The sequence below is a fragment of the Athene noctua genome, chromosome 14, assembly GCF_965140245.1.
Source record: "Athene noctua chromosome 14, bAthNoc1.hap1.1, whole genome shotgun sequence".
Taxonomy (NCBI): Eukaryota; Metazoa; Chordata; class Aves; order Strigiformes; family Strigidae; genus Athene; species Athene noctua.
In genome coordinates, this window is record NC_134050.1 from 3469148 (window position 1) to 3493607 (window position 24460).

Below are 24460 nucleotides of genomic sequence, written 5' to 3' on the forward strand. Positions count from 1 at the left end.
TCTCTGCTTATACAATAATTTTCTAATTTAGTTTCACTCCTTAAATAAACTAATTTTAAAACCTGACAAATTTCTCTACTCTCCAAAAAAGAAACTTCCTTTCATTGCATTACACCCACAGCTTTTACGACTGCATGTCACCAGTTCCCTTCCTTTGAATTTCATAACAGACTGTGATCAGGAAGCCCAATTCACTGGGTACCAGGGGACACAGAATTTCATCCTTTGCTATAACTGTCATAGCTTACATTTCTGCTCCTGTAATCTAGACACCTCTCATGACACAGGACCCTCTCTGCACTTTCCATATTGTAAACCTCTACTGGGATGATAATCACCAGCACCTCAGACATTGGCAACTGGAATAGCGCACACACAGCACATGCCTACCCTCCCCTCTTGCACAGATTGCCTGCAGGAGCCAAATGGGAAAGATGGCAGCTGAAAGCATGAGTTGAAAACAAGGCAGAACTAGAACAAAATAAGGCATCTCCTTTCCACTGATGACAAACAAGACCACTACTGGATTCAGCAACATAGAAGTGGCAACAGATCCAATACCCAGGCCGCATCATTTTGATGTGTCAAGGTCTTCTGTATTCCAAACCCCACAGAGCAGTCTGACTGGGTCTCACGTAATGAGCAAGCGGCTCACAGCTCCAGTCTCCTCTTCAGCACCTGTAAACCACGTATTTAGAGCAAAGAAAGGCTCTCTGTAGCGCTGGGGGGCACATGACACAGTGATCAAAGAAAATGCCCAGGAACAAACCTGTTACTCAGGCAACAGATCTGATGCCACAGCTCCTACCAGTCACGTAACCTTTCAAAGAGTTTCACACACAGTTCCTCCCAGCTGAAAGGTCCATACAGGATACTGGTTTGAGCTGAGCACTATTGCCTTCTCCTCACCACCTAAATCCCCCCAGCTGCTTCCTTCACTCTTCGCTACAAACTCCAACAGTACCAGAACAGAGCTCGAGAAAAAGAAACTCCGCAAAGCTTGTTAGCTTGGGTTTTGCTTCCTTCCTCATCTTTGCCATAGACGCAACCAATTAGTGAGTCACACCTCACTCTAAACCAGTGGATATCAAATGGGGAGCAAAACCAGTTTAGCAGAAAGATGAATTTTATTCTTAATTGTGGCCTATGGGAATAGAAATTTAGATTACCTTCTTTTTTTAGTTCACAGAATTCCGGTGATGATGTCAATTTCGAAATATAAAAAAGGAGAGGTTATGGGCTCTGTAGGGGTACTCAGGTACTGCAGAACTCTCTGCTGAGGAAACAGCAGTGCCCACCATCACCATGGCCAACAGCAAGACGGAATCTCTCAGTTTTCAGGTCAACGTGTCTTCACCCTGCATATGCTGAAATCCACCTTAGAGGAGGGGTGACACAGCCCACAGCCTCCAATAATGTTATGACAGGGTGGGGAAGACAATTCCCAGCATCCTCTGCATTCAGGAAGCTTCAGATTCACCATTAACACACAGAAATTAATAGAGCAGTTCAAATCACAGAGCTGTAATCATTCTCTCTAGCACTGAGCAGACAATTATGTCTGAGTGAATCCTTTTGAAGAAAAGTTTCTGAACAATGTTTTTAGTGGTTATAGAGTTGCACTAAAAGAGTTACACAAACCCTGCAATTTCATAATTAGTACTAAAAAAAATAATCTGCTGTGGCAGCTAAAATCCCCTGGAAGACAGGTATGTCAGCTCTGTTTGATAACTACTGCCCCAACTCTGTGAAAGCAGTTTCCTTTCAAGTTTGCTCCACTTTATGGTTCGCCAAGATCTTGGCTTAGAAGACTTTAAGGTTCAACATCTCTTTGTTTTAAGACATCATTTTCTTCCTTTTTTTTTTTCTCTAAATAACATATAATTTTTTTCCTATTTTTTCCAAGCAGAACTATTTAAGTACCACTGAACTATACAAACACTAGTTTTCAATTCATGTTGTTTCAGATTTGTTTTCAATTTCTGCAACACTCACAGAGCAATACAATCCACAATAGTTCACTTGTTAACTCATAGCTTGCCATTAAATTTCATGTCAGTTACTGAACTAAGCATGAATCACTAAGCATACTACATATTAGCAATGTCCTGTTGCTTTGATATCACAAACCATCTGAAAATTAAAGTGCGGCCTTCCCAAGCAGACAGGCCTGTAATCATGTCTTCACTGCTCCAGTTACCTCGGGCTAGAAGCCTTGAGCTACTCCACTCAGGATGATGCAGCTTCAGAAGGAAGGGAAGGGAACAGCCACATTCTAAAACGTTTGAGCTACACAAAAGGAATTAGCAACTAAATAGTTGTAAGCTTAGCTGCTGCATTCCCATTATTTGCTCCCATACTATCAACAAGAAAACTCCAAATCAGCCGGCCAAATGGGTCAACTAACATAAATTTACAACACTACTGAACTCAAGCCAGTAGACTTTTGCTTGAGGCCCAGATTTAAGTTACAGAGAGGCAAAACTTGAGTTAAACTAACACTGTTTTACCTAAACTCTAAATTTAGCACAAGGAAACATTTTCAAAGTTACTTTGAAACATACACTATCATTTACACACAGGTTTTGTAAGTAATACTGCCCCTTGTGAGATCCACACCAAAACATAAACATCTTCATTATCACACAGTTGTGAAGAAGTTCACATTTAACTGCAATACAAGGCAAGCTATTAGGGCTGAAGAGGTAAGGGACAACATACCAGTAAGAATTTAAAATTCTATTTTCTTTCTGTACCTTAGTGCTCCTTTCAATTTTCTCTGACACATTAGAGTTAAGACCATGTATAAGACCTGCAGTTCATTCAAGCTATCACAGCAAGACTTGACAGAAAGGGATTAGGCACTAGTTGTATTTACAACAGCTGGGGTTTTTGCCTGAGGTCCATTCTATGCATGGAATTACAGAAATCAAGAACAACACCAGTTTAAGAGAGAGTACATGATTTTATTATGTGGGGTGAGGAACTATTGGAGGTAAGGAACAAAAGTCTTAATGACATTAGGCATCACTTATTTTGCTCTTTACTAACTCATTCTATTAGACAAGGAAGATATCGGTGCCGTCATCATTCAGAATCACCTTTATCATTTTATGAAACTAAGGAAGGCAATCCCAAAACCAGAAGCAGCTAAAATTAGAATAAAAATATACTTGGAACAAAGCCCAAATAACTAGAACAAAATTTCAACCAGGCCACTAAGACAGCTGACACCCTGTAGGTCTAGAATAATACACATATTATCTAATTAGAAGTTTCACCAGCCTTGCTTTAAGCACTTACTTACAAGGAATTGGTTCCTAGATGAAAAATTACACTGATGAACCAGAAATGCAGTTTTCTGGAAATTATTTTCATGTATCAAATATCTTCAAAACTAAGTCTGTTGTGACATGGAAGAAACAGCCCATAAGAAACAACAAATTTAGCTCATAACACAAAAATCACTATTCTCTAAGAAATCAGAGAACAGGACAGCTTATCTATCAAGACAAATTGATAGACATAATCGTATTTCACTCTTGAATAACCACCAAATCAAAATTCTTCAGTATTGAGCAGAAAAACGTTACTCCACAAATTGGCCAAATAAGTGTTATATGCTCCCTTTTCTTTGGCGGGGGGGTGGGGAGGGAGTGGTCAAGCTTTATAAGAAAAAATTACATTTTTATTCCACCCTCTTTCCACACATTTCTGCGGTTTAAGCAGGTAACTTTTGGAAGATCAAGCAGACAGGAACGCAGTGTGCTAATATCAAATTACTTCAAGTTCTTCTGCATAAATATGACTATGTTATACAATTTTAAGAGCACTTACACTGATGTTCTTAAGGCAGCTAAGTCAGCTTTCACCTTGGTATCTGCCAAGCTTCCTTCAATGAATTTGTTTCACATCGCAGTTTCTGTGCAACGGCTGATTCAAAGCCCTTTTCTCACAGACAGACTGGCGATTACTTTGTAAATAATTATCTTTAGGGGGGGAATGCCTCCTCTGTCCTTGAGGTCTTTTGAGATGATGACCTCCTAGCTTTTCTTTTAAACTTGCCTCCTTGATTAACAAGAGCTCTTGTGAGGTGAAAAGGATTGGTCTACGGGTAGTAGACATTGCTGACGTTACCTCATCAAGGGCAAAGTGCCGGCTTGCTGCAAAGATGTGACTGCTCAAGAGACAAAGCTTCGTTAATGATATAGCCCATGAGGAGTCGGCAGGGCCAGGGCTAGAAATCACCAAAACTTCCTAGTTTCTGCCCACTGTCTTTCAGAATTTCAACAATAAGCGGCCCACCAGGAAACGGGGACTAAGCGATGAGAAAAAGCCCACACTCCGACTCTTACGAGCGTCTTAAGTACAACTACCGCGGCCCCCAGGGCCCTGCTCGGCCGCCCTTCAGGAAGCGCCCCGCTCGCGGCTCCAGGACGAGCCCCGGTGCTTCACCCTACCCCTACCCGGTGCGAGGCAGGCGGGGCTGCCCACAGCAACACCAGGGAGGCGGGCCATGCCCCGCCATGGGTGCCAGCCCGACGCAACGCCCTTCGCCATCGGCGCCTCCCTCAGGGCCGCGCTCACCCACCGCTTCCGCCTCGGAGCCGCGCGCCGCCGTGACGTAGCGTGACGCCGTGACGCACTTCCCGCCGCCGCGTGCCCCGCGCGCCGGCACACAGGGACCGTTTAGGGCCGCCCCCGCCTTTTCCCGGCGTGCCCCGCGCGGCGCAGCGCCGCTCCTCCCCCCGCCCCCGCGGAAAGCCGGGCCGGAGGCGCCGCCATTTTCTCGCTAACGCTGCCGGAGCTCCGGACCGCAGTGCTTGGCGCGACCGGTGGAGCTGCCCGCGGCGGCGGCAGCAGCGCCGGGCGCTTTTTAAAGGGGTTTTTAGTCTGTTTGGGGCCTCTGTGCCCCAGCCCTGTTTTAATACACCATGTCTGGAGAGGGAGCTGCCGGTGACCAGGTGAGCGGGAGGAGGGTGAGGCCGCAGGCCGCTCCCTGAGGGGGAGAGCGGAGGCTAGGGCGGCCGTGGCGGTGGGGCGGCCCGGTATGGGGCTGCCCGGTGGTGGCCGCGCTGCGGAAGGCTCCGGCGATGTGACGGGACTGAGCGTGTGGCGCAGCGCGCGCGGCCGTTGCGCGGCCCGGAGCAGCCGTTGGCGCTGGCGGCCGCAGCGAGAGCTGAGGGGGAGCCCGGCAGGGGGGCGGGAGCGCGGCCCTTGCCTCTGCCCTGGGTCTGTAAGGCCTGCCGGTCTTCTCAGTGGGGCGGCTGGCGAAGGGTTCCCCTCCCCCCCGCACACACCCATCTTGAGGAACTCGGGTTTATTCCGTCAGTGAAGCGTTGCCCTGGGGGAAGGGGGTGCGCGGAGACTCTCCCAGCGCCCGCCCTCGGTAAAACCGGTAACGCTCCGAAAACTATGTGTCTCTCAGCTTTTGAGTTTCTGGTAAGCGAACTTTAATTCAGGTCGAGGTGGACCCTAGTGAGCTTCGCTTTCTCGATATCGTTTATTCGTGATCATTTGAGTACACGCGCTCCGGAAAAAATTAAACCCCGGATATGCAGTTTACATTGTTACAGTGGCAGTAACAAAGTTAGCCTTTGCTGAACATCTGCGCTTAACCTGTAAAACCGTCTGTCCTTTTAACAGTACCCTTTTTCTTCCAGAATAAGACATTGTTAAAACACCTTCACGTTAGAAACAATAAAAGTAAGCTTATTTAATAAAGAATCTTCTTTGTAGTACAGCATCCTTGCTCTTTGGGGGACAAATAACTGCTGTTTCGGTTGGGTTTTGTGTTTTTTTTTAAATATACTAAAACATGTATTTATGATAAATTATTTTCTAGACAGGTGCAATCAGAGTGTTGTACGTCATCTTTTTTAATCTGATATTACCATGAATTATTTCCTGCTTACTGGCAGAATTTCTCTAAACAGGTCTTTTTAATAGTTAGGCCTATGTTATAATTGGTGTTAATTGGACGGGTGGGGATGAAAGCTCCTGGCTGAGGGAGGAGTGATTGGTAAAACTGTGGCATGCCTTAGTGGCCAGTGTAGCTTATAAAAATACTCTAAAATTAAGCTGATGACTTAGTGCTCCCTTAAAAAACTTTTCATTGTAGAATGTCCGTCTGTCTCCAAAACAGGTGATGTTTCTAACTTTTACATTCCGAAAGGGTGGAGAGTAAACTTTGTAAGATCACCAGTTCTGGGGGGATAGGAAAGATAAGTCCTCAGAATGCAAAATAGATTCTATGTCATTAGGAAGGTATCCTCTGAATTACCAATCTGTATATTCAAAGTGGGTTAGGTTAATAAGTATACTTGTAGTATGTTTAAGCAAGAGATTCTTCAGAATGGTTTACTTCATCACAAGGTAGTTGGTTACAAAGTAGCAAGAGACTGCTACAATAAAATTGTGTAATGTTTCACATTTAAACTACCCACTCCCAATATATTTTTTAAATTACATTGATGTTTAATTGCATAATTAAACTGTTGGTTAAAATAGTGTGTGTGTGTTTCTGTAGCTTGTAATACACTACTAGTAAAGAAAAACAATACTGACTTAAGGATTTATTTTCTTCTGCAAGAGAGAATTTAATATGCAAGAGGTTGAGTTACTGTCTGTACACTGAAGTAAAAGTTATTCTGGAAAGTAACAGCTTTAATATTGTGATGCTGGTTTTAGCATTCAAAAAATTGCATATCATTATTTTCAGGCTATGTAAAGCACTTAGTTTAACATATGGCTTGGATTTTGTTTTTTCATCCATATTTAGGTTCATCCTTTTTACACATTGTCGTTACTGTTTTTTTTCATGCTGGGTGCACTTTAAATAAAAATAAAAGAAGAAAACAACTCTTCTATAGGCTGGGTTAAATTATTTTTTTTACTACTCCGTCCTCTTCATGAAGGTCTCTGGATTCTAGTTTCCTAGATTTTGTTTTGGTCAGTTACCTCCCTTCCACCAGTCTTCAGTTTCAGTAACTTGTCCTCTGCAATTTTTTCTTCTTGCCCTAACAGACTTCTGTTTCTTATTCCTAATGTTAAGACAGGCCATAATTTCATATCGGTGTCTTTAGCAATACTACCATGAAGTTTTCTGCACCGTAGGCTACCACTCACCCAGTTGCACAGTGAGGGAGCTGTACCTTAAGTAAGCCTTGATGCCAGTCTAGCTGTGGTCTTACAGAGCATGATGGGCCTAAATTCAGTGTCTCTATGGAAGAAGGAACAGCAGAGCATTGTGATTGGGGCAGTTGTGCCTTGCTCCCTTCCCCACTCTGCAGCTGCTGTATATTGTCACCTAGTACCCTCTGAAGGGCTTTCTAACTTTGCATGCACAATATTTTTATGGTTATAAATGTTCCCTTCTGTTGGAAGCTGAAGTTAGGCAGAGTTTGGATTGCATCCGGCCTTCCTGTTTTGGGTTTCATCTGCCGCTTCTACAACCAGCTTCTGAGTTTCTGGGTGCCATTTTCATTGACAGTGACACAGATCAGTATAAAGAGGTGACTGTACAGTTAATTTGCATTTATGTTGTGCATGAGATGTACGCTTGATAGTGTATGATGCAGATGTTAAAGATCTTTGACAAATCAGAACTGTTAGCTCTGACTCAGACACACAGGACTGTCTGCATCTTGTTTCCCAGATCTCTGGGTTTGGAGGGGACTTCCACAACTAGCCAGGTGAATAAAAAAAATTGTCATGCTGTCCCCAGCAAGTATGAAGTTGTGGTAGTGTGGGAAGGAAGAACAGAGTGAAAAGTTGTACGTAGGGAGGGTGGAAGAGTGAAGTTATTGTACCAGGTGCAGTGCAATTGAAATGTGGCTTTACTGTCTTTAGTCTGAGTTTAGCTCCAGGCATTGTTAGGATACTCTACAGTGTACATCAGGAGTCTGAGCTACATTATGTATATTGTTGCCTCTTGCGATAGCCTGGGGTGGAGGGGCAAATTAATGTAGCCACAACTGTTGCAGTATGTTTTAAATTCTTGCATTGTGTTAACTATGCTGGATCCAAATTCATTTTTGCAGAACCAGTTGAATGATGTCAGGACTTAAAATCTGTTAGGTCCCTGCCAGACTCCTGGCAAAGGTCTACATGATGTTTGACAAACTGGAATTTCCAAGGTTGGTTCTTAGAATACCAAACACTTAGTCCTGTCTATACTGTAGAAATCCACATTTGTAGACTGAAAGGCTGCATCTGCCCTGACAAGCTCTTCCCAGGCTCTTTGTGTGTCGGGGTTACAAAGATCACACACTTGCACATGTGTAGGTCTTTATGTTTCTCTGGGTTTTAATCTACGCATCTAGTTTCATTTCAGTCATGTGATGGTTTCTCTGTGTACTCTGTGACAAGACCTAAATTTGTTGTGCGCTCTGTCTCTTTCTACCATCCTAGAACCACTGTTCTTACCTACTTAATATATCTATACTTGCCAGACGTCAATTTTGGTTGAAGACTTGATGCAATATTTGCTTTACCCCTACATGAGTTGCCTTCTGATCTTTTAAGGCTAGAACATGCATTTCACACTTCCCGTAACTGTTTCTAAGATACGTACCCCGGTCTGTGATGCATGTTACTTTACATGAATACGAATCTGGTCCAAGACTGAGCTGTGGAAAAAACGATGTCTCTATTGTCTTTGTGACTACAGAAAAGACCACTAAAGCAATCTTTTCTGGTTTCTTACTGATACTTTTGTCCCTTCCTGCTCATTCCTCTCATTCATGCTTCTTGTCTGTTTGATATAATGCATCACGCAAGTTTCTGAATTCTCACTGCAGTAGTAAGTGTTATTAGTTAACTTTAGCTTAACATTTTAAAAATAGATGTCATTGAGCACAGTACTGAAAGCAGAAGTTTATTCTTGCAGGATTGTGTGGGTTTAACATCTCAGGAGGAGCAATTTGAAAGAAATTCCTTTAGGAGCACATCATTTGATATGACATGTAGTAGAACTGGGTTTACTGTCACTGTTCACATTTATGTAGGAACAGATTGTAGACAGAATGAACATAAGATTGGTGAAAGAAGACTTTTGAGTTGGTAATACAATGGTTTTTTCCAATTTTTACAGAACTGTGAATAATCTGTATTTTAGCTGCATTTCCAGGGTCAGTAAGTTCTAGGTGTACCAAGAAGTGTAAGTGGAAAATGTGTTGAATTGCTAACATTTTCAAAATAGTCTCATGAGAAGTATGGTAATAGTTACTAATCTAAAATTCTTGATTTGTTCAGAGAGATAAAACAGCCCAGATTATGTTGGGGGGAGGACAGTATTTACAAAAGTATCTTTTAAAAATTATTTAAGATTAATATGATGGGTCATGTCTATTAATAGTGACCCAGTCTTAAAGGACAAAAATTCTTTCAAGATTACGTTCACAGTTGAATTGATTTAGTGATAGAATAGAAGAAAGCAAGACATTAAAAACAGAGTTGAAGTGCAAGGATTGATGAGGTGTAATTGTAGTGTAGTGAAGGGATGGATTTTAAAACTTGTTCTATGCCTATACAGCTGTAAACTAAAATTTAAGGAAAAAAACCTTAGGCTAGCCAAACGTGTAAGTTAACCTAACTGGACAGCTACCAATGCTTGTTGAGTTGCACATTAATACATTTGAAATAATGTTTGTTGGGTCTGTTACAGTCCTGGCTGTGCTAAACTGCAGCAGCCAGCCAAAACCTCCAAACAGTAGTTTCCGTCTTAATGGACATAAACCACCTTTTGGATGTTGAACTAATTTGACTGAACTAGCTATTAAAATTCCTGCCTTTATGTACACGGTCTTGTTTGTAGAAGTTTTCATTTCATAATTAGTGGTAGTTTTTAAAGCATTTTAAACTGGCCACTTCACAGGTGGAACAGCTGTTTAAATACATTTCCTTTTCACTGCAGAAGATTTTTTTTGTGGAAACTGGAGGATGCTTTAAGCAACTGGATGCATTAGGTGGCGTGAATAGTTGAAAGATGGTTTGCCTGGGTATTTTTGTACACACTTTGGAGTCCTTCCTGAGGGTTCACTTTCAGAGACCTGGGGAAACAGTTAACTCATGCTTTTAGCAGTAAGGTATAAACTAAAAATTTTTTCTTTAAGGTGATTGATAAATAACTTCTAGTAAATAAGAGAAGTCAACTTTCTTTCTTCTGTTCTTGTTCCCTCAGGCATCCTTTATGAACTCAGATTTGGACTTTGTGCAGTTGATGTATTTTGCAGGAAGGAACTCTTAGACTTCTTACTGGATAATTTGGTTTTAGGTCTTCACATTTTGGAAACTGGTCATAAAGATCGTTTTATACTCTTAGTATCTCTAAAATTCCATTGCAGGTTATCTGTGTGTAAACAATCAAAAGGAAGCTGTGAATCAGACTAGATGGTAATGATACAGATACTTGCGGACATGGAACATTAAGTACTGAAATAATTCCACAAGCTTCAGAGTGTGGTTTACAGGAGGTATACTGAATACAGTTACCAAAAGCAGAGGAAAAAAGGTTTTTTTCAGTTTGTATGCAACAACTGGTCGCAGCATTTTTTTTTTTTCCAGGCAGTAAAAAGCTAAAAAAGGTATCTGTCTGATTCAGTGCAGTTTTATGGCAGTTGAAGCTGATCTTAGTTGTAACTGCTCAAGTCCTGTATGGTTTTGCATCCTTATTCTACATCACATCTGAGCCTGAAATCAAAGAGTTGAACCTTTAGAAAGTTAATCACTTTTCTAATAGGATTATTTTTCTGCTGATTTAACTCCCTGAACTGGCTTGTTACAGAATGAGATTAACTCAAGTGCCTCTGTTAACTAGAGGGAGGGACTGAAAAGACTTATCTAGGGGCAGGATCATGACGGTAAACAAACGCCCAAGAATTAAGTATTCATAGTTTTGGATAATGGCTGTTGTGCAAGCAGTACAATGAAAAATACAGAATCAAAATCTATGTATCCTTGAACTGTGATAAGCACAGAACAGATCTAAGCACCGTGCAGTTAACGTGCAGCTTTCAAAACTGGGATCAGATGTCTTTCTGGCTATAATTGAGCTAGGTTAAAAGTCACGCTCCCTGCTCCCTTTGACTGCATACTTGCAGTAGATGTCCTCACAGGTTTGATGTGCAGTTGAACGCATCTTTGCTTAGACTCTTAGTTTTGGCAAAAGGGTGCAGACTGGAAATTCCGGGTGTTGATTTCCCCAGTGTATTCTGAGTGATTACTTGGGAAGGTGCAATATAACGAGGCCTTGTTTTGGCTGGGGTATAACCAGAACACTCTGTGCCTGCAGTGCAGTTTGCTTCTGAAATGTGGATGGCTTTTGTCCATCCTGGAGATGGATAGGGACAGGAGAAGGAGTGCATGCTGGCCTTAAGTTGGGTGTTTTCTTTCTTATGACATAAGGTACAAGCAATTCCAAGCAGTCCAGTTTAAAACCCTGATCATATTGTTGTTTTCAGTTTTGTAGAGCTATAATTTTTATCTTTAACTGCACAGAAACTTTATTTGCTGTTGCTAAGTATTTGCTAATTTAGAAAATTAGTCTTTTTTCAGCAGAAGAATTAAACATTTTATTATGCTTCTTACACAGATTAAGTATCATGCAGGATTGCTATGATTATGTATCTTATCAGCACGTTTTCACTAGCTTAATTTATTTCAGCCTTTTTGAGTTTGATGTCCTATATCTGCGTAGATGATGTCAAATTCCTGGAAGCCTTAATTGTTTTCACTGCAGTGTCAGCTGAGTTTTGTGTGTCACATGGAAAGGCTTGAGATAATACAAATGATCTACTACTACAGTAGTTGAGACACGCTTCCGTGGCCCATTCTACTCTTTCCTGTTTGAAAGTCACTACTTGCAGTGCAGGACCCTGTACTTCCAGGAATGCTTCAGTTCTTGTAGGCTTTTTTTTGTTGTTGTTGTAGCTGACATTAAATCTTGATAGGCATTTCTGTCGAACTGAATGCAGAAAAATATATGCTTGATTAAATATTTGAGATGGAATATAATGAGAAGCAATGCTCACCACTGATGTGGGAGAACTTGAGTTAGTGCTTCATTGAATAAACATTTCAACTTCAGGTCATCTGTAGAGATAACTTCTGTAAATAGTCTTTAAATTTTAGAAATTTCAGCTTCAGTGCTGTCTTCTGTAAGCTGACATATGTTTATGCACATCATTTTGGAAGAAATAAAGCCACTAGTTCATTTCATACTGTGTTTTGCATCTTAAGCCCTTCTCAGTTAACTATAATATGCAGTATTAGAGAGTCAGGATCTTGATGGACTTAGGGATGTAAAGATATTCGTATGGAAATTTATAAATTTACTACTTTTGAGCTACTAATTTTTAATTTGATTTTTAAAATCAAATTAATTTTATAATTTAGTTTGCTGTGGGAGTTGATACTTGCCTTCCAAGGTACACTGCACTGAGCAATTAATGTTAAGAACAACCCGAAAACTGAATCAAAAAGAATAATGGTCTTTAACTCCTGCAAAGCCCCTCCTGATTTATTTTCCGTTCCCTTTCATGCATAGCTGCTATTAGATGCTAGTTTAACAATTCTGCAGCATTATTGATCATTTGTCCATTTTATAAGTAAATTTAATTTAAAATCTTTTAAGGCATATGCCTTGACTTATATTCTGCTAGTAGGACTGACACAAAAACTGGTAGTGCTGAAAAAATATTAAAAATACAGTAGCTTTTTTAAATTATCATGTTGAATCACAGCGTATAACATAAGCAAATGTTGTACAGTAGTGCATTTGTAGAGGCTGACAAAAGCAAAGGGACAAGGCACTCCTGAAAATAAAGTTGATGTTCCTGACTACCTCAGGCTTACTGCATTTGCTTAGCCCCAGCTTTTTACTTTTTTAAGACCAATTGTTTTGTAGAATATTTCATTGGTAGCTTATCTTTCTATAATGCCACTGTAAATGGTCTTGCAGTAAAATCCATTAACAATACCTTGGATTTGTATTCTTGGAACATCTGCTTTCCTTCAGGAGTGATCTGCAATAGTGATGCTTGCTAATTTTACTAGAAGTCGTACCTCTGTTGTGTCTAGTTACCTTCTGTTTCCCTTTATAAGTATGTGATGGCACCTTTGATAGATACCAGTTAGATATCAGAGAACTGAGATCAGCTCTGTCTGTCCTGTTTACTGTTTTATCTCCAGAGCTATGTATTGATCTAGATCCAATATTAAGAAATAAAATAAATAATTTCCTTGAAATAATCTTTTAGCAATTGACAGGGGGGGTTTTAGAATTTTATGTGCAGTATATCGGTCACACAGCACTACACAATACAGAATCATATATTCCAACAGTAATTATGTAGCTAACTTGTGAAATTCCACTAGGAAGGTCTTGTAACAACAGCCACCTGTGAATTATTACTACATCTCATGAATACAAGAATTTACTTGATCATGTGATTTGGGACTGCTAACATCTGCCTGAAAATGAGTCAGGTTTGGAAAGTTAGTAAATAAGCTGGAGTGCAGGTCGGAATAGTATTTCATGCTTAAACTTCATATCATTTAGGGTTGTGACAATCATGTATTTTAAGGCTTGTCTGTATGTGATCATCAGATCGTAATTTTTTCATCTGCTAACAGAAATGTAGAAAAAAGATTTCTGGAGATCATAAAGGTATTTCTGCAAGTCTTTAAAAGAGCACCTAAACCTCTGCTGTAATAGAGACTGTGTTAATAAGTTAATGGTCAGTTTGGTGAAACTTTCAGTATCAGAAAAAGCTTTTAAGCTCCAATGTGAATGTCTTGAGTGTAAAAAAAAAAAAAAAAAAAAAAAAAAAAAAAGGGGGGGGGGGGGGTGTTAAGGTAGTAAGGTAGTTTGGCCTGAGGTCTTTAATAGAAAAATTGGTCTCCATTTACTTTTTGCATATGAAGTTTCAGGTTGGTAAAACTTGTCTAAAATTCATAGTGCCATAAATTTTCTGGCAAACTCAAATGTGCTAGTGTTTTAGAAACATTCAGTCAGTTTAGTCTAGCTTTTTGTTGGATCACCATATATGTAGAACTTACAGTAAGAGTGTGGTATCTTGTTGGGACAACTTGTTTTCCAGCATATAAATCTGAGAACGGGAATATTACATTGTCAGAATGTTGTTAGCTTGCCTTTGTAGATGGGACAGAACTTTTCAAACTCTGCTTGTGATCTCTTATGTCTTCTTTTTAATTTTTCTAGGCTGCAGAATATGTCCCAGAAAAAGTCAAGAAAGCTGAAAAGAAACTAGAAGAAAATCCATATGACCTTGACGCTTGGAGCATTCTGATTCGAGAGGCACAGGTTTAGTGACATAGGATTACATTTCCTTATCTATGGTCCACTCACACTATTTGGTTCTGGAGTAAAATCAGCATATTCATTTACATAAATCATAATATTGTAAATGCTGTTTTGATTTTCAATTTTTAGAATCAACCTATAGACAAAGCACGGAAGACCTATGAACGCCTTGTTGCCCAGTTCCCCAGTTCTGGCAGATTCTGGAAACTGTACATTGAAGCAGAGGTTAATATTTTTACATTTTTTTCTTATATAACATTTAATAGGAGTTTAAGTTTACTTTCATGAGCATAAATAAGATAGGCACATAATATCTAGGGAAAAGGGGAATTTAAATATGCCTTGCCTTTATTTTGTAAAATAGGTATAAAGGAGTGATTAAAATGAATTCTCAAGTACTGGGTCTTTTATGAGTTGATGATTGTTGCATTATGGAATTGCAACAACATTAAAACCGTTTCAATGGTATTGGAGTGCTTTAGCCTTTTATTTACTTGTCGTGTCAATTTATTGCCTCCTGTGTCATTTATTTAGAGGACTTTTTTTTTATTTATACATACAAACTTATTTGAATGACTTTCTGTGAATGTTTGGATTTTTTTTTTTTTGCTTTCTTAGGGAATTGAGTGTTTCTCTGAACAGTATTTTCACTGTTCAGAGAACACACACAGGGAGGGTGTGGGATGGAAGCTGATTTCTGGAATGAAAATGCTGGGAAAATGCATTAGCACAACTCATTAGCTTCTAAAAATCCCAAGAAAATTGTGATTATTTACATAACTATATAAAACTTCCCACGAAGTGCATTGATCATTTACAGTCTAATGACATGCCACGAAATGCAATGTGTAATCTGAGTTTGGCTTTTTAAGATTATTTTGTAGCTGATAGTTAATACTAATACACATGCTATTTGTGGGCATCTTTTCTTGAGACCTTGTATGTGCTAAACTACAGGGGTGGGGGACCTGTGTTCTGTAGATGAGAAAAGAAAGCTGAATTTTTTTGCATTTTACGTGAAAATTGCTAAAGCAACAATCTGAGTGGCAAAACTGCATTGTATAGTTCTCATATCTTATTTTCCATTAAATTACATATCCAGATATATCTGGCCGTAAGTTTTGAAGATTATTAAATAAAATTGGGGTCACGGGAATCTAACAGAAATTTTTATATCGCAGTTTATAGTAGATGTTATAGTGCAAAACAGTGCAACCTAAATTTAATATTACCTAATTAAATTTAATAGAATTTTCACTGTAGTGCAAGTTAAATTTAATATTGCCTCATTAAATAGCATAGAATTTTCACTATTTTGTTTCCAGTAGTTTGTACTAGTAGTTAGAACATCAGTGATTGGACATTTGGGAGATTGTGAATGCACTAACACATCCAGATGTGTGTATTTCCCTTTGGGACCCTGTGACCAAATCCATTAGCCTCTTGTACCCTGCAGTGCTTGCTACAGGCTCTAGTCTTTAGAATCTAACCTAGTTTGATTATATTATCTGATTTCTGTGCTTATTTAAAACTTTTTATCCTTCCCATGCCTCAAATTAGGGTTGAATGAGACCACCTCAGAAAGCATGTACTGTATTGTAGATCTTTCAGCAGAAAGTGCTATTATCAGCCTGAGGCTTCTTGTTCTTGAACCATGTTCGGAGGTGAATTGACAGACATTACCTCCCTTAATTGATACCTTTTAACTAATTTATAATCTAGTCGTATTGAGAAGCATTAACAGCGGCAAAGCTTGCAGCAGTCTAGGGTATAATTTTTTTTACGTGCTGCTTCAAGGAAGGAAGATCAGCTTCTACCCAGCAGGTATGGTAACCAGATAACACAAGGTAAATTCGAGAAAGAAAAGAATTGGTGTAAAGAGCACTAGTTCATGTGTGTGTCTGCCTATAACTACACTTCAAATATATAATTTATATAATACACTATTCTGTTTGAAACAATGGACAAATGCGGACTTTAGAGCTCTGGTAGAGGTTACACTTGAAAAGGGTTATATTTGAAAGAAATGTAAGAGGTTACTTTTTAGAAATGTATCTTTCATTTTAACAGGCAAATTTTAAAAATTCCAGTTATAACTTAAATTTTCAACCTTTCTTTCCTGGTTCCAGTAACTTCTCTCAAAACTCACTTAGTGACCAATAGAATTAGAAAGCAACATGCTTATCTCTGCCTTTTTTTTAGTATATGTAACCATTTATAGCAGTAAGATGAAATAACTTATTTCCAAATCCCTCTCTAAAAATACATATATTCACACAATTGGGCTCTGTTGTCACTGTTGTTTTAATTTGCATATCATATGTACAGTCCTTTCTAAGAGTAAATTCAAAATGAAACATTTTCTCAAATGATCTTTTAACAGCGCGGTTGAATATAAATTAAGACTTCAGCTAATTTTTGAAGGCTACCTGAGATAGAGGAATTGGTTTGAGGCTTCTTTTATCGCAGCCGTAAGATGTACAAGGAATATAGGGAAGGTATTTTCCAAAAGCTTTTTTCCTTGGAAATCTTAGTAGTCTGCTCCTGCTAGAAAGTTTCTCTTGGATAGATCAGAAGTGTAGGTCTTTCCAGCTTTGAGTATGGGAAAGTAAACCTGTGGTAAACCTTTGTTTAGCATTGCTTTTGATTCACTCTCACTGCCTCAGTATATAAATCTGAAAATTGCTAAAATCTTCAGTCATCTGTAAGCTGTGGGTTTTTTTCTGATGTCAAAACAAGCATATTACTTTCCTCTTTAACATGACAATGTTTCCTCTTTGCATCACAGAAAGACAAAAAGGGGGAGGAAAGTGGGGGTTGTTTTGGGGCAGGTTGTCTTTCACTAGAGATTTTTGTCCTCTGAAAGACAAACTGAGCTGAATATCCTTACGTAGTGGTGGTCTATTGCTGGAAGGTGAGCTAGGGTGAGGGTTAAGATTATGACCTTACAAAAAAGGAATTAGCCCTTTAACAGCTGTATTCTCTATGAAATTTTCAGAAATCTTTACATTTCCCTTTGCCTAACTTGAGGGATATGTTCTTTTTAGTCACTTCCAGTCTTCAAGTAGAAATAATTTTTTTACAATCTGTATGAACAAAAATGGTTTCCCTGCATATATGCCCATTCATTTTGTAATGTAAAACTTCAAAGTGCAGGCCTTACTGCTGTGATTACCTCTTGTTTTTATGACAGTGTTTGTTCAGCTCGCTGTTTTTCTTTTTTGCGTATGACTTTCCTTGTGGATTCCCTGGTGGAATGTAGTGTAAAGCAGTGCTGAGCACTTAGTGTATCATCTAACTGCTACTGAAACACAGCCTGTGCTGAAGTAACCGAATACTTCACGTTTCCATTTTAAGTGCCAAGCACTGATTGATATGCTCTGCTCTCTATTATGAGTGGTTTGGTAGTCAGTAGAACATGGAGATTGACTGGGAAGAGCATGCTTTGACAGCTTGCTAATGGGAACTCTACTATTAAAGCTTGAATTGGTCAAAAATTTTGATTCTCGCACTGGTTCTTATTTCTTCTGGTATTCAAAGAAGCAGTTGCAGGACATAGAAATAATAGAAGTGGATGAAACAACTCCCAGCTCACAACGTTTTTGGGGCATAGCATTTGAATGCCGAAGACTTGCAATAATAGTTTTGTTTAGTGACCTTGACAGAGTATGTAGTTTATTTTTGATACATATTTTAGCAATTAAAATAGTTAACTTGCTATTCTGCATCTACTAAAATTTAGGAAGTGGTACAGTAATGCCACTCTTCTTACTCTTGTTTTGTCTAGTTGCTTAAAGCACATTTTTCTCTTGATACATTTTCTGTACGAATCTACTTCCAGAGAACTTGAATCAGTTCACATGTCAGTGCCCCTTCCACAGTTTTAAAAAGGAGAGTGTAAGTCTCCCACATGTGCCATAATGTTAAATTCATAGATCACGTGGTCTGGATTCTAGCCTGCTCTGCTGATTTGCTGTGTCTTCTTGGGTAAGTTTTTTAACCTGTTTTGCCGTTATTAAAACAGATACCTACCTACCTACCTCACAGGGTTGTTGTGAGGCTCACTTTAGCGATTAAAGTGCTTTTGGCATCTGGCTAAAAGGTGCTACAGAAATGTAAAAATAAATTCTGCTTTAATACCCTCTGATCCCATAGGCCCAGCTGTCTTATTACTATTTCCTTTGTCTCTTTGACTGTTTGAACCATCTTTTAGATACAGAAAGACTTGATAATGCTTTTCATGCACTTGAAAGAGCTTTTACCAGCATTGTAAATATTTCAGTAGTTCTGAAGCAAGCATTTGAAGTGGTCACCTTTTTGTCTGCTAGTTTCCTTTGAGAAATCACCCGGTTGAAAATCCTCTTAAGCACACTTATTAAACTATGTTCACGTATTTGCACCATTTTTTTTAATGATCTAAAGAATTTTTAGTTCCAGTTGCTCTAAGTGGAAACTTTAATCTGCACTTGTCCTGAATGCTTCAGGCCAGTTCACACCACACCTTTTTACCTTTTTCATTGTTGAATATATTACATTATATCCTGGTCACTTTGAACTTGTTAGTAGGGGTTGAAAGGTTGCCATAATTAAAGATCTAAAAATCATAACCACGAGACAGTTGTGACAAATACCCCAAGTCTAGAAGCAATAAATACAAAGCTAGTAACATGAGTGCAAAGTGTTTGGCTGTTAATATGTATTTTTCATCTTGCGAATTTTGCAAGTAAGACTCCTGTGTTATTGCTTGTTCTAAAGAAATGGAACTAGATACATTTGTTCAGATAACTTCTATTTGATATGAACACTTTGAATTTTAGATGTCTCGGTATCAAACCAGATGCTGTATGAGGATTCAGAGGGTGGGATGAAAGCTTAGGGTTTATTGTTTTGCATTTCATCATATGCAATACATCAGTAATCTTTAATCCATGTAATTCACACTGGTGTGGATACTAGTCAGAATGTATCATTTAACGTACTTGTATATGAAAAATGTAAATAAAACCATTTAGAAAAATGATTGTTTTTGTTTAAAATGTTTGTGTTTCTTCAAAGCATTTTCTTCCCCTGTTTTACTTTAATCTGGTTCCGAGTTCAGAAAAAAAATTGTTATACATACCACCAAAATTATTCTGCTTGGGGGAAAAATGGGAACTGACTTCTGTCAGGATGAAGTTGGAGTTATCAGAAGTCAAAGTAGAATAGACTTCTTGGCTGAGATTCTGTTTAGTGGTACTTTGAACTGAAAATATTGTATACTAGCTGATCTTTGTTAATTTCTTAATGGAAGGCATACCCATTATAATCCATGCCCACCCTGCTAGTCTACCACATTTCTCATAGTAAACTTCTGCTTTTGAGAAACTGCGGTACAGGTGCTCTGTACAAACATCCATATTGCACATTCTTGACTACCTTGGTCTGAGATTTTTAATCTTTTTTACAAACTGTATTATTTATGATCTTTTCTTATTCATGTGTGGACTTGTTCCATTCCTGTTAATAAATGTTGTTCTGTCTGTGTGATTATTGTAGACTTGCACTAGAAAGTGAATGCAACTTCTCTCCTGTCTTTTCTACTCAATATGTAAATACAGGCATGTACATCTTGCATAGTTGTCATGGTCCTACAAGTTGTATAATATCAGAAAGTTATCCACATAATCGACACTTGTAGTTTCAGAAGATGCGCGGTACAACACTAGTGGGTTTCTTTATAATTCTATTTTCTGTATTGGATCATTAAAAATACCATGGGAAAGTGTTAGGAATTCTAATTTTTGAAGTGGAAGTGATGCCTAATGAAGAGATTACTATGAACCCTCTTCTATAGTGTGTTGCTGTTTTCACATGAATAAACATGAACTACTTCCTGTTCTGTTGTATTCTTTCTGTGTGGGGTGACAAACATCCCTGTTAGAATTGTTAGTTATATAAAACTCTTGTTCACAACACTTTTGAAGTCTCACTTTCAAATGGAATGAGGACAGTGAAAACTTTTTTTCTCATTGTGTGCTTTCTTTTGTTGAAGTCATTTGCTGATCCTTCTGTTGATGATTCGAAGGGGGAATACGTGTGTTAGGTCAGGCACAAACTTCAGCTTTTTTCTCATGTCTGAACCTGAAAGAACCAGAAGTAAAAATATAGATCTATCTTGTGTACCCTATGTTAACTACAGATTGGTTATCTTCATCTGCATGGGTGAGGGAACTATAATCGTAATTTCTCATTCATTTCTACATCTCTTCCAGCTTCCAGTTGTCAGCTGGCTGAGTTACCTGATGCTCTTTATTCAGATTTTCAGAAACCTGATGGCTGAGAGAACACTTTCTCTTAAACCTTATCTACTAGTGATACTACATAAAATAATGCTTGACTTTATTTGCTACAGAATCTCTTTGCAGACTATGAAAAGGCTTTGAGTCACTGCTGTGATGAAATATAGTGACTTCTCTTAGCTAGAAACTGTGAAGGCAAGCCATTCATTCTGGCACTCCTGTGTCCTGTCAGTACAAATGTTCTTCACTGCAGAGTGTACATTGGGTTTTTTCCCCCCTCGTTAGGGTATGCTTTTTCTCACTGGCTTTAATGGGACAGGGCCTCTACATCCAGTAACAATTTTGGATTTCTGCAGTGAAGTGTTATGTACCTAATACCGTAAGCTTTGACATTTTTCCTTTATTACATCCGACAATTCAAAAGTGAGAAGAAATTATATGCGTTGGTGCATAGCTACCATTGCACAGGCACCATTCACATTTATCGTGGCACATTGTATACATGCAGTTAACTACACGAGAAGGTTGTACAGGGATTTGAATCTGATCTGTATTGGGCTTTACTTTGGTAGAGACAAATGTTTATAGCGTAGAAGCATGGGAGCGTTTCCAGAGTTCATTGAAATTGTGGCATCAGAAATGCTTTGGTTTAAGGATAGGTATTATAAGTAGAAAAAAGTTCTTAAATGTAGGTTTTGGACACTTTTCAGCAATACTGCTATAGTGTGGAGTCCTATTGCATCTTGAGACAAGACTGTTTAATAAAACTCACTTCTAACCTGAAGTGCAAACGTTTTGTCTGGCTCTGGGTCTGTTTCCTTAGAAGCAGACTGTACTAAGCCATGTGACAGAGTCTGCGTACTAATCTTAGTTTTCACAAGTTCTAGTGAGCGTATATTGCTGATCTGTTAGCAGATCCTGTAACCAAAGGTCTTGTAGACTGATTGCTGGGCTGAAGGCTTTTAGAGCTTTAAGGTCTCTGACTTAAACCAAAAAGAGAGCTAGAATTGGTATACTCGGAAGCTTGGTAATTTTACTCATACTTTCATGCTTGCTCTATTTCAACAAAACCGTTATGAAGCTTATACAGATATCTAAATTATGTAGGCTTTATTATTATTAATTCAAACTGTTCCTCTGAATCAATTTGAAAAGTTTAGTAGTGTGGTGGAGGGTCAACTGTCTTAGCTCATTTGATTCCTAGAATCTGACTGTATAAAACTTAGACTTTCTAATGAGGGCACCTTACTCTTCAGTTCCCCACGGTTTGCAGTAGTGCATGAAATAAAGACTAAGAAATAACCAGTGTGTGAAACTGTAAAGAAAAATGACTGTACACTCCTTTGAAGTAGTGTACAGTCCATAGCAGAACACTTTTACTATAAGCAGTCCGTGTACAGTAGTATACATAACCATAGCAGAACAAACTCTTACTATAAACAGCCTGATACTTCTGTATTGGTTTATGTGAGAATGAATGTCAAAAATGTTTTTAAAAATACCTTGCAAGTCGTGCCTTTGGACTAGAAATACAACTTGCAAAATGGAGCTTAGTTTGGTTTAGTATTTTCTATGTCTAGGTTGCAGCAAAGTCATCAACCTCCTTCAGATAGCATCCCTCCTGGAAGTACAGGTTTTCAAACACCGTTCTTACTGTTTAAACAAAATAAAAATAATCTCTCTACTCTGAGATTAAAATGTGTTAGATTTACAGAAATGAGGTGGCAGGTATGTAGTTATGCTTGTGGTGTCCTGCAGCTAAAACAGACGTCGTGAAGCTCACATACGAGCTAACTGCGTTGTGCTCAGTGGAACTACATTTATACATAAAACTAAGTATGCTTAAAAAGGTTATAGTGTGACCAGATACGAAAAAGGACAACTCAGTTGCAACTAGGTCGTTATTTTGCTTTCTTTAGGAAAGGGGAAGGTGCCTCTCCTGCTTGGAGAAATAAAATGGCTGTAGCTGGTGGCATTTTATATGGGCGCTGGTACAACTTCTAGTTAAGTTCTCCCTTAATTTAGGAGCTGTTTTAGCGTGTTTTCAAAGTAGTTTCAAGTTGGAATTTGAACTATGAAGTGACTTGTCCTATTTTAATACTAATACCATTCGTCTCTATTCTGCTTTCAGGCTATATGAAGGGGAGGAAACGAATGTTCTATTTGCCTTCTGTCAAATTCCACAGCCTTGCAGCTTCCATTGAGGGCATGTTCCCCAATATATACACGCATATGTATATATACCTAACCAAGTGATGGATCAGAAGTTAGAAAAAAAGCATACTTAGAATTTCCAAAGTTAGAAAGGAAGGTAAAGCAACAGTTAATGCTTCATTTAAAATTCACTGACAACGTTTTCATTATTTTTTTTATGGCTAAATGAAAACAAGCTTAGGTTCTATGCCTGTGGATTCCTGAGGAATCTTTCAAGCTATATATGTGTATACATGTTCATTGATGTGTATATACATGTTTATGTAAGAAGTTCATAGAACATGAATATTGTTCTTTTAAAATCAAGCTAAATAGAAATATGAGTGTGTAAGCATGTCAGTGCAAATTGTCTACAGATAATTTACTTAGATTACTTAAATATAGGTACTTGTAACTTACAAAATATACACAGTCTTGAATTGGAATATATTTAAAATAATAACAAATGGAGGGATTTTTATATTATATACAGCTTCAGTCTGAGTGCAAGAACATTACTTGATACAGTATGTAAAGGAGTGGGGAAGAGAACTAGGTTTCCTGCTTTACTTTTGTCATCTCAAACCCAGTATTGGCCTGCCTTTTCTCCATTCTTCCCTATCCATCAAAAGATTATTTTTGTATGTTTTCGTGGGCAGAATTAGAAGTGTATTTGCTGGACTTTTGGGTATTGCTGTGGGCTGTATCTTTCAACGTGCCCTTACAATTCATCTTTCAGCTGACAAGTAGGTCCCAGGAGTCCTTATCCAGAAGCTGACTTTGGACAGTTCAGACATGTTCTTTGAATTTTAAGTATCAGAATTCTACTTGCCATTTTTGATGAGGTAGGAAGCAGGGAGGCGGGAGATTCCCTAGTGATGAGACAATTGTAACCTTTTTCTGCCTTTTCGTAACGTTCCTGATTTTGTTGTTTTTTAAAAAAAAAAAAATCCAAAACTAATCCCATGACAGACTTTTTTTTACATTTTAATTATTGCAGAAAAAATCTGGTACTCTTAACATCTTTAATTATGGTTATGCAACGGCATAGCTGCTGGTGAGATTGTAATGGTATTGCATTTGTAAGCATGCAAGCACATGCAGCAGCCTATGATATGCAGCATGTTGTAGGAACAGTTCTGAATGAGCTTCATTTAAACTTTCCCTGAAACTTGGTTTAGTTAATCACTATAGTTTATTCTTTTGTGTTGCACCATAGATGCTTAGAAGATAAAATTGTAATTACATCGTATCATGCAGGAGCTTGAGGTGTAAGGAGCTCTCTCATTGATGTTACTATTGTGGAGAATAGAATGGTGTAAGTTTAAGATAGGTGACAGTGAATAAGTTTACACATCTTGCTGGTAGAAGTTTAGCTTGCAGCTTTCCACGTCTGCTATGTCAATTAAACCCTCTCCCCAGATTCTCTACAGACACTGCAGTAATTAATAGTTTTAGTACAAGCTGTATGCTTCGAAAGTCTACCTGCATAACCTGATAGTGCTGACAAGTTCATACAGGAAGAAACATTTCCTTCATAATAAATTAGGATGGCAAGCCTTACACCAACAGCCTTAGTCTAGTGGTTTTAATTACACTAGGGGAATTTCATTATTCTAGTATGGAGTGACTGTGGGTTTGGGAATTGTAAATTGTGTCTAAT

The 24460-nt window shown here is 38.5% G+C and overlaps 1 protein-coding gene across 1 annotated transcript in view; it reads left to right on the top strand.

Moving 5' to 3' along the window:
• Positions 1-4744: 4744 nt before the first annotated feature.
• The window catches only part of CSTF3 (cleavage stimulation factor subunit 3), a 54370-nt gene continuing 34654 nt past the window's right edge, over positions 4745-24460 (top strand). Inside the window, exons 1-3 of the mRNA XM_074918584.1 lie at positions 4745-4964; positions 14225-14326; positions 14456-14551. Coding sequence (XP_074774685.1) covers positions 4935-4964; positions 14225-14326; positions 14456-14551 — 228 coding nt within the window. The 5' untranslated portion in view covers positions 4745-4934. The remainder of the gene's footprint in view (positions 4965-14224; positions 14327-14455; positions 14552-24460) is intronic.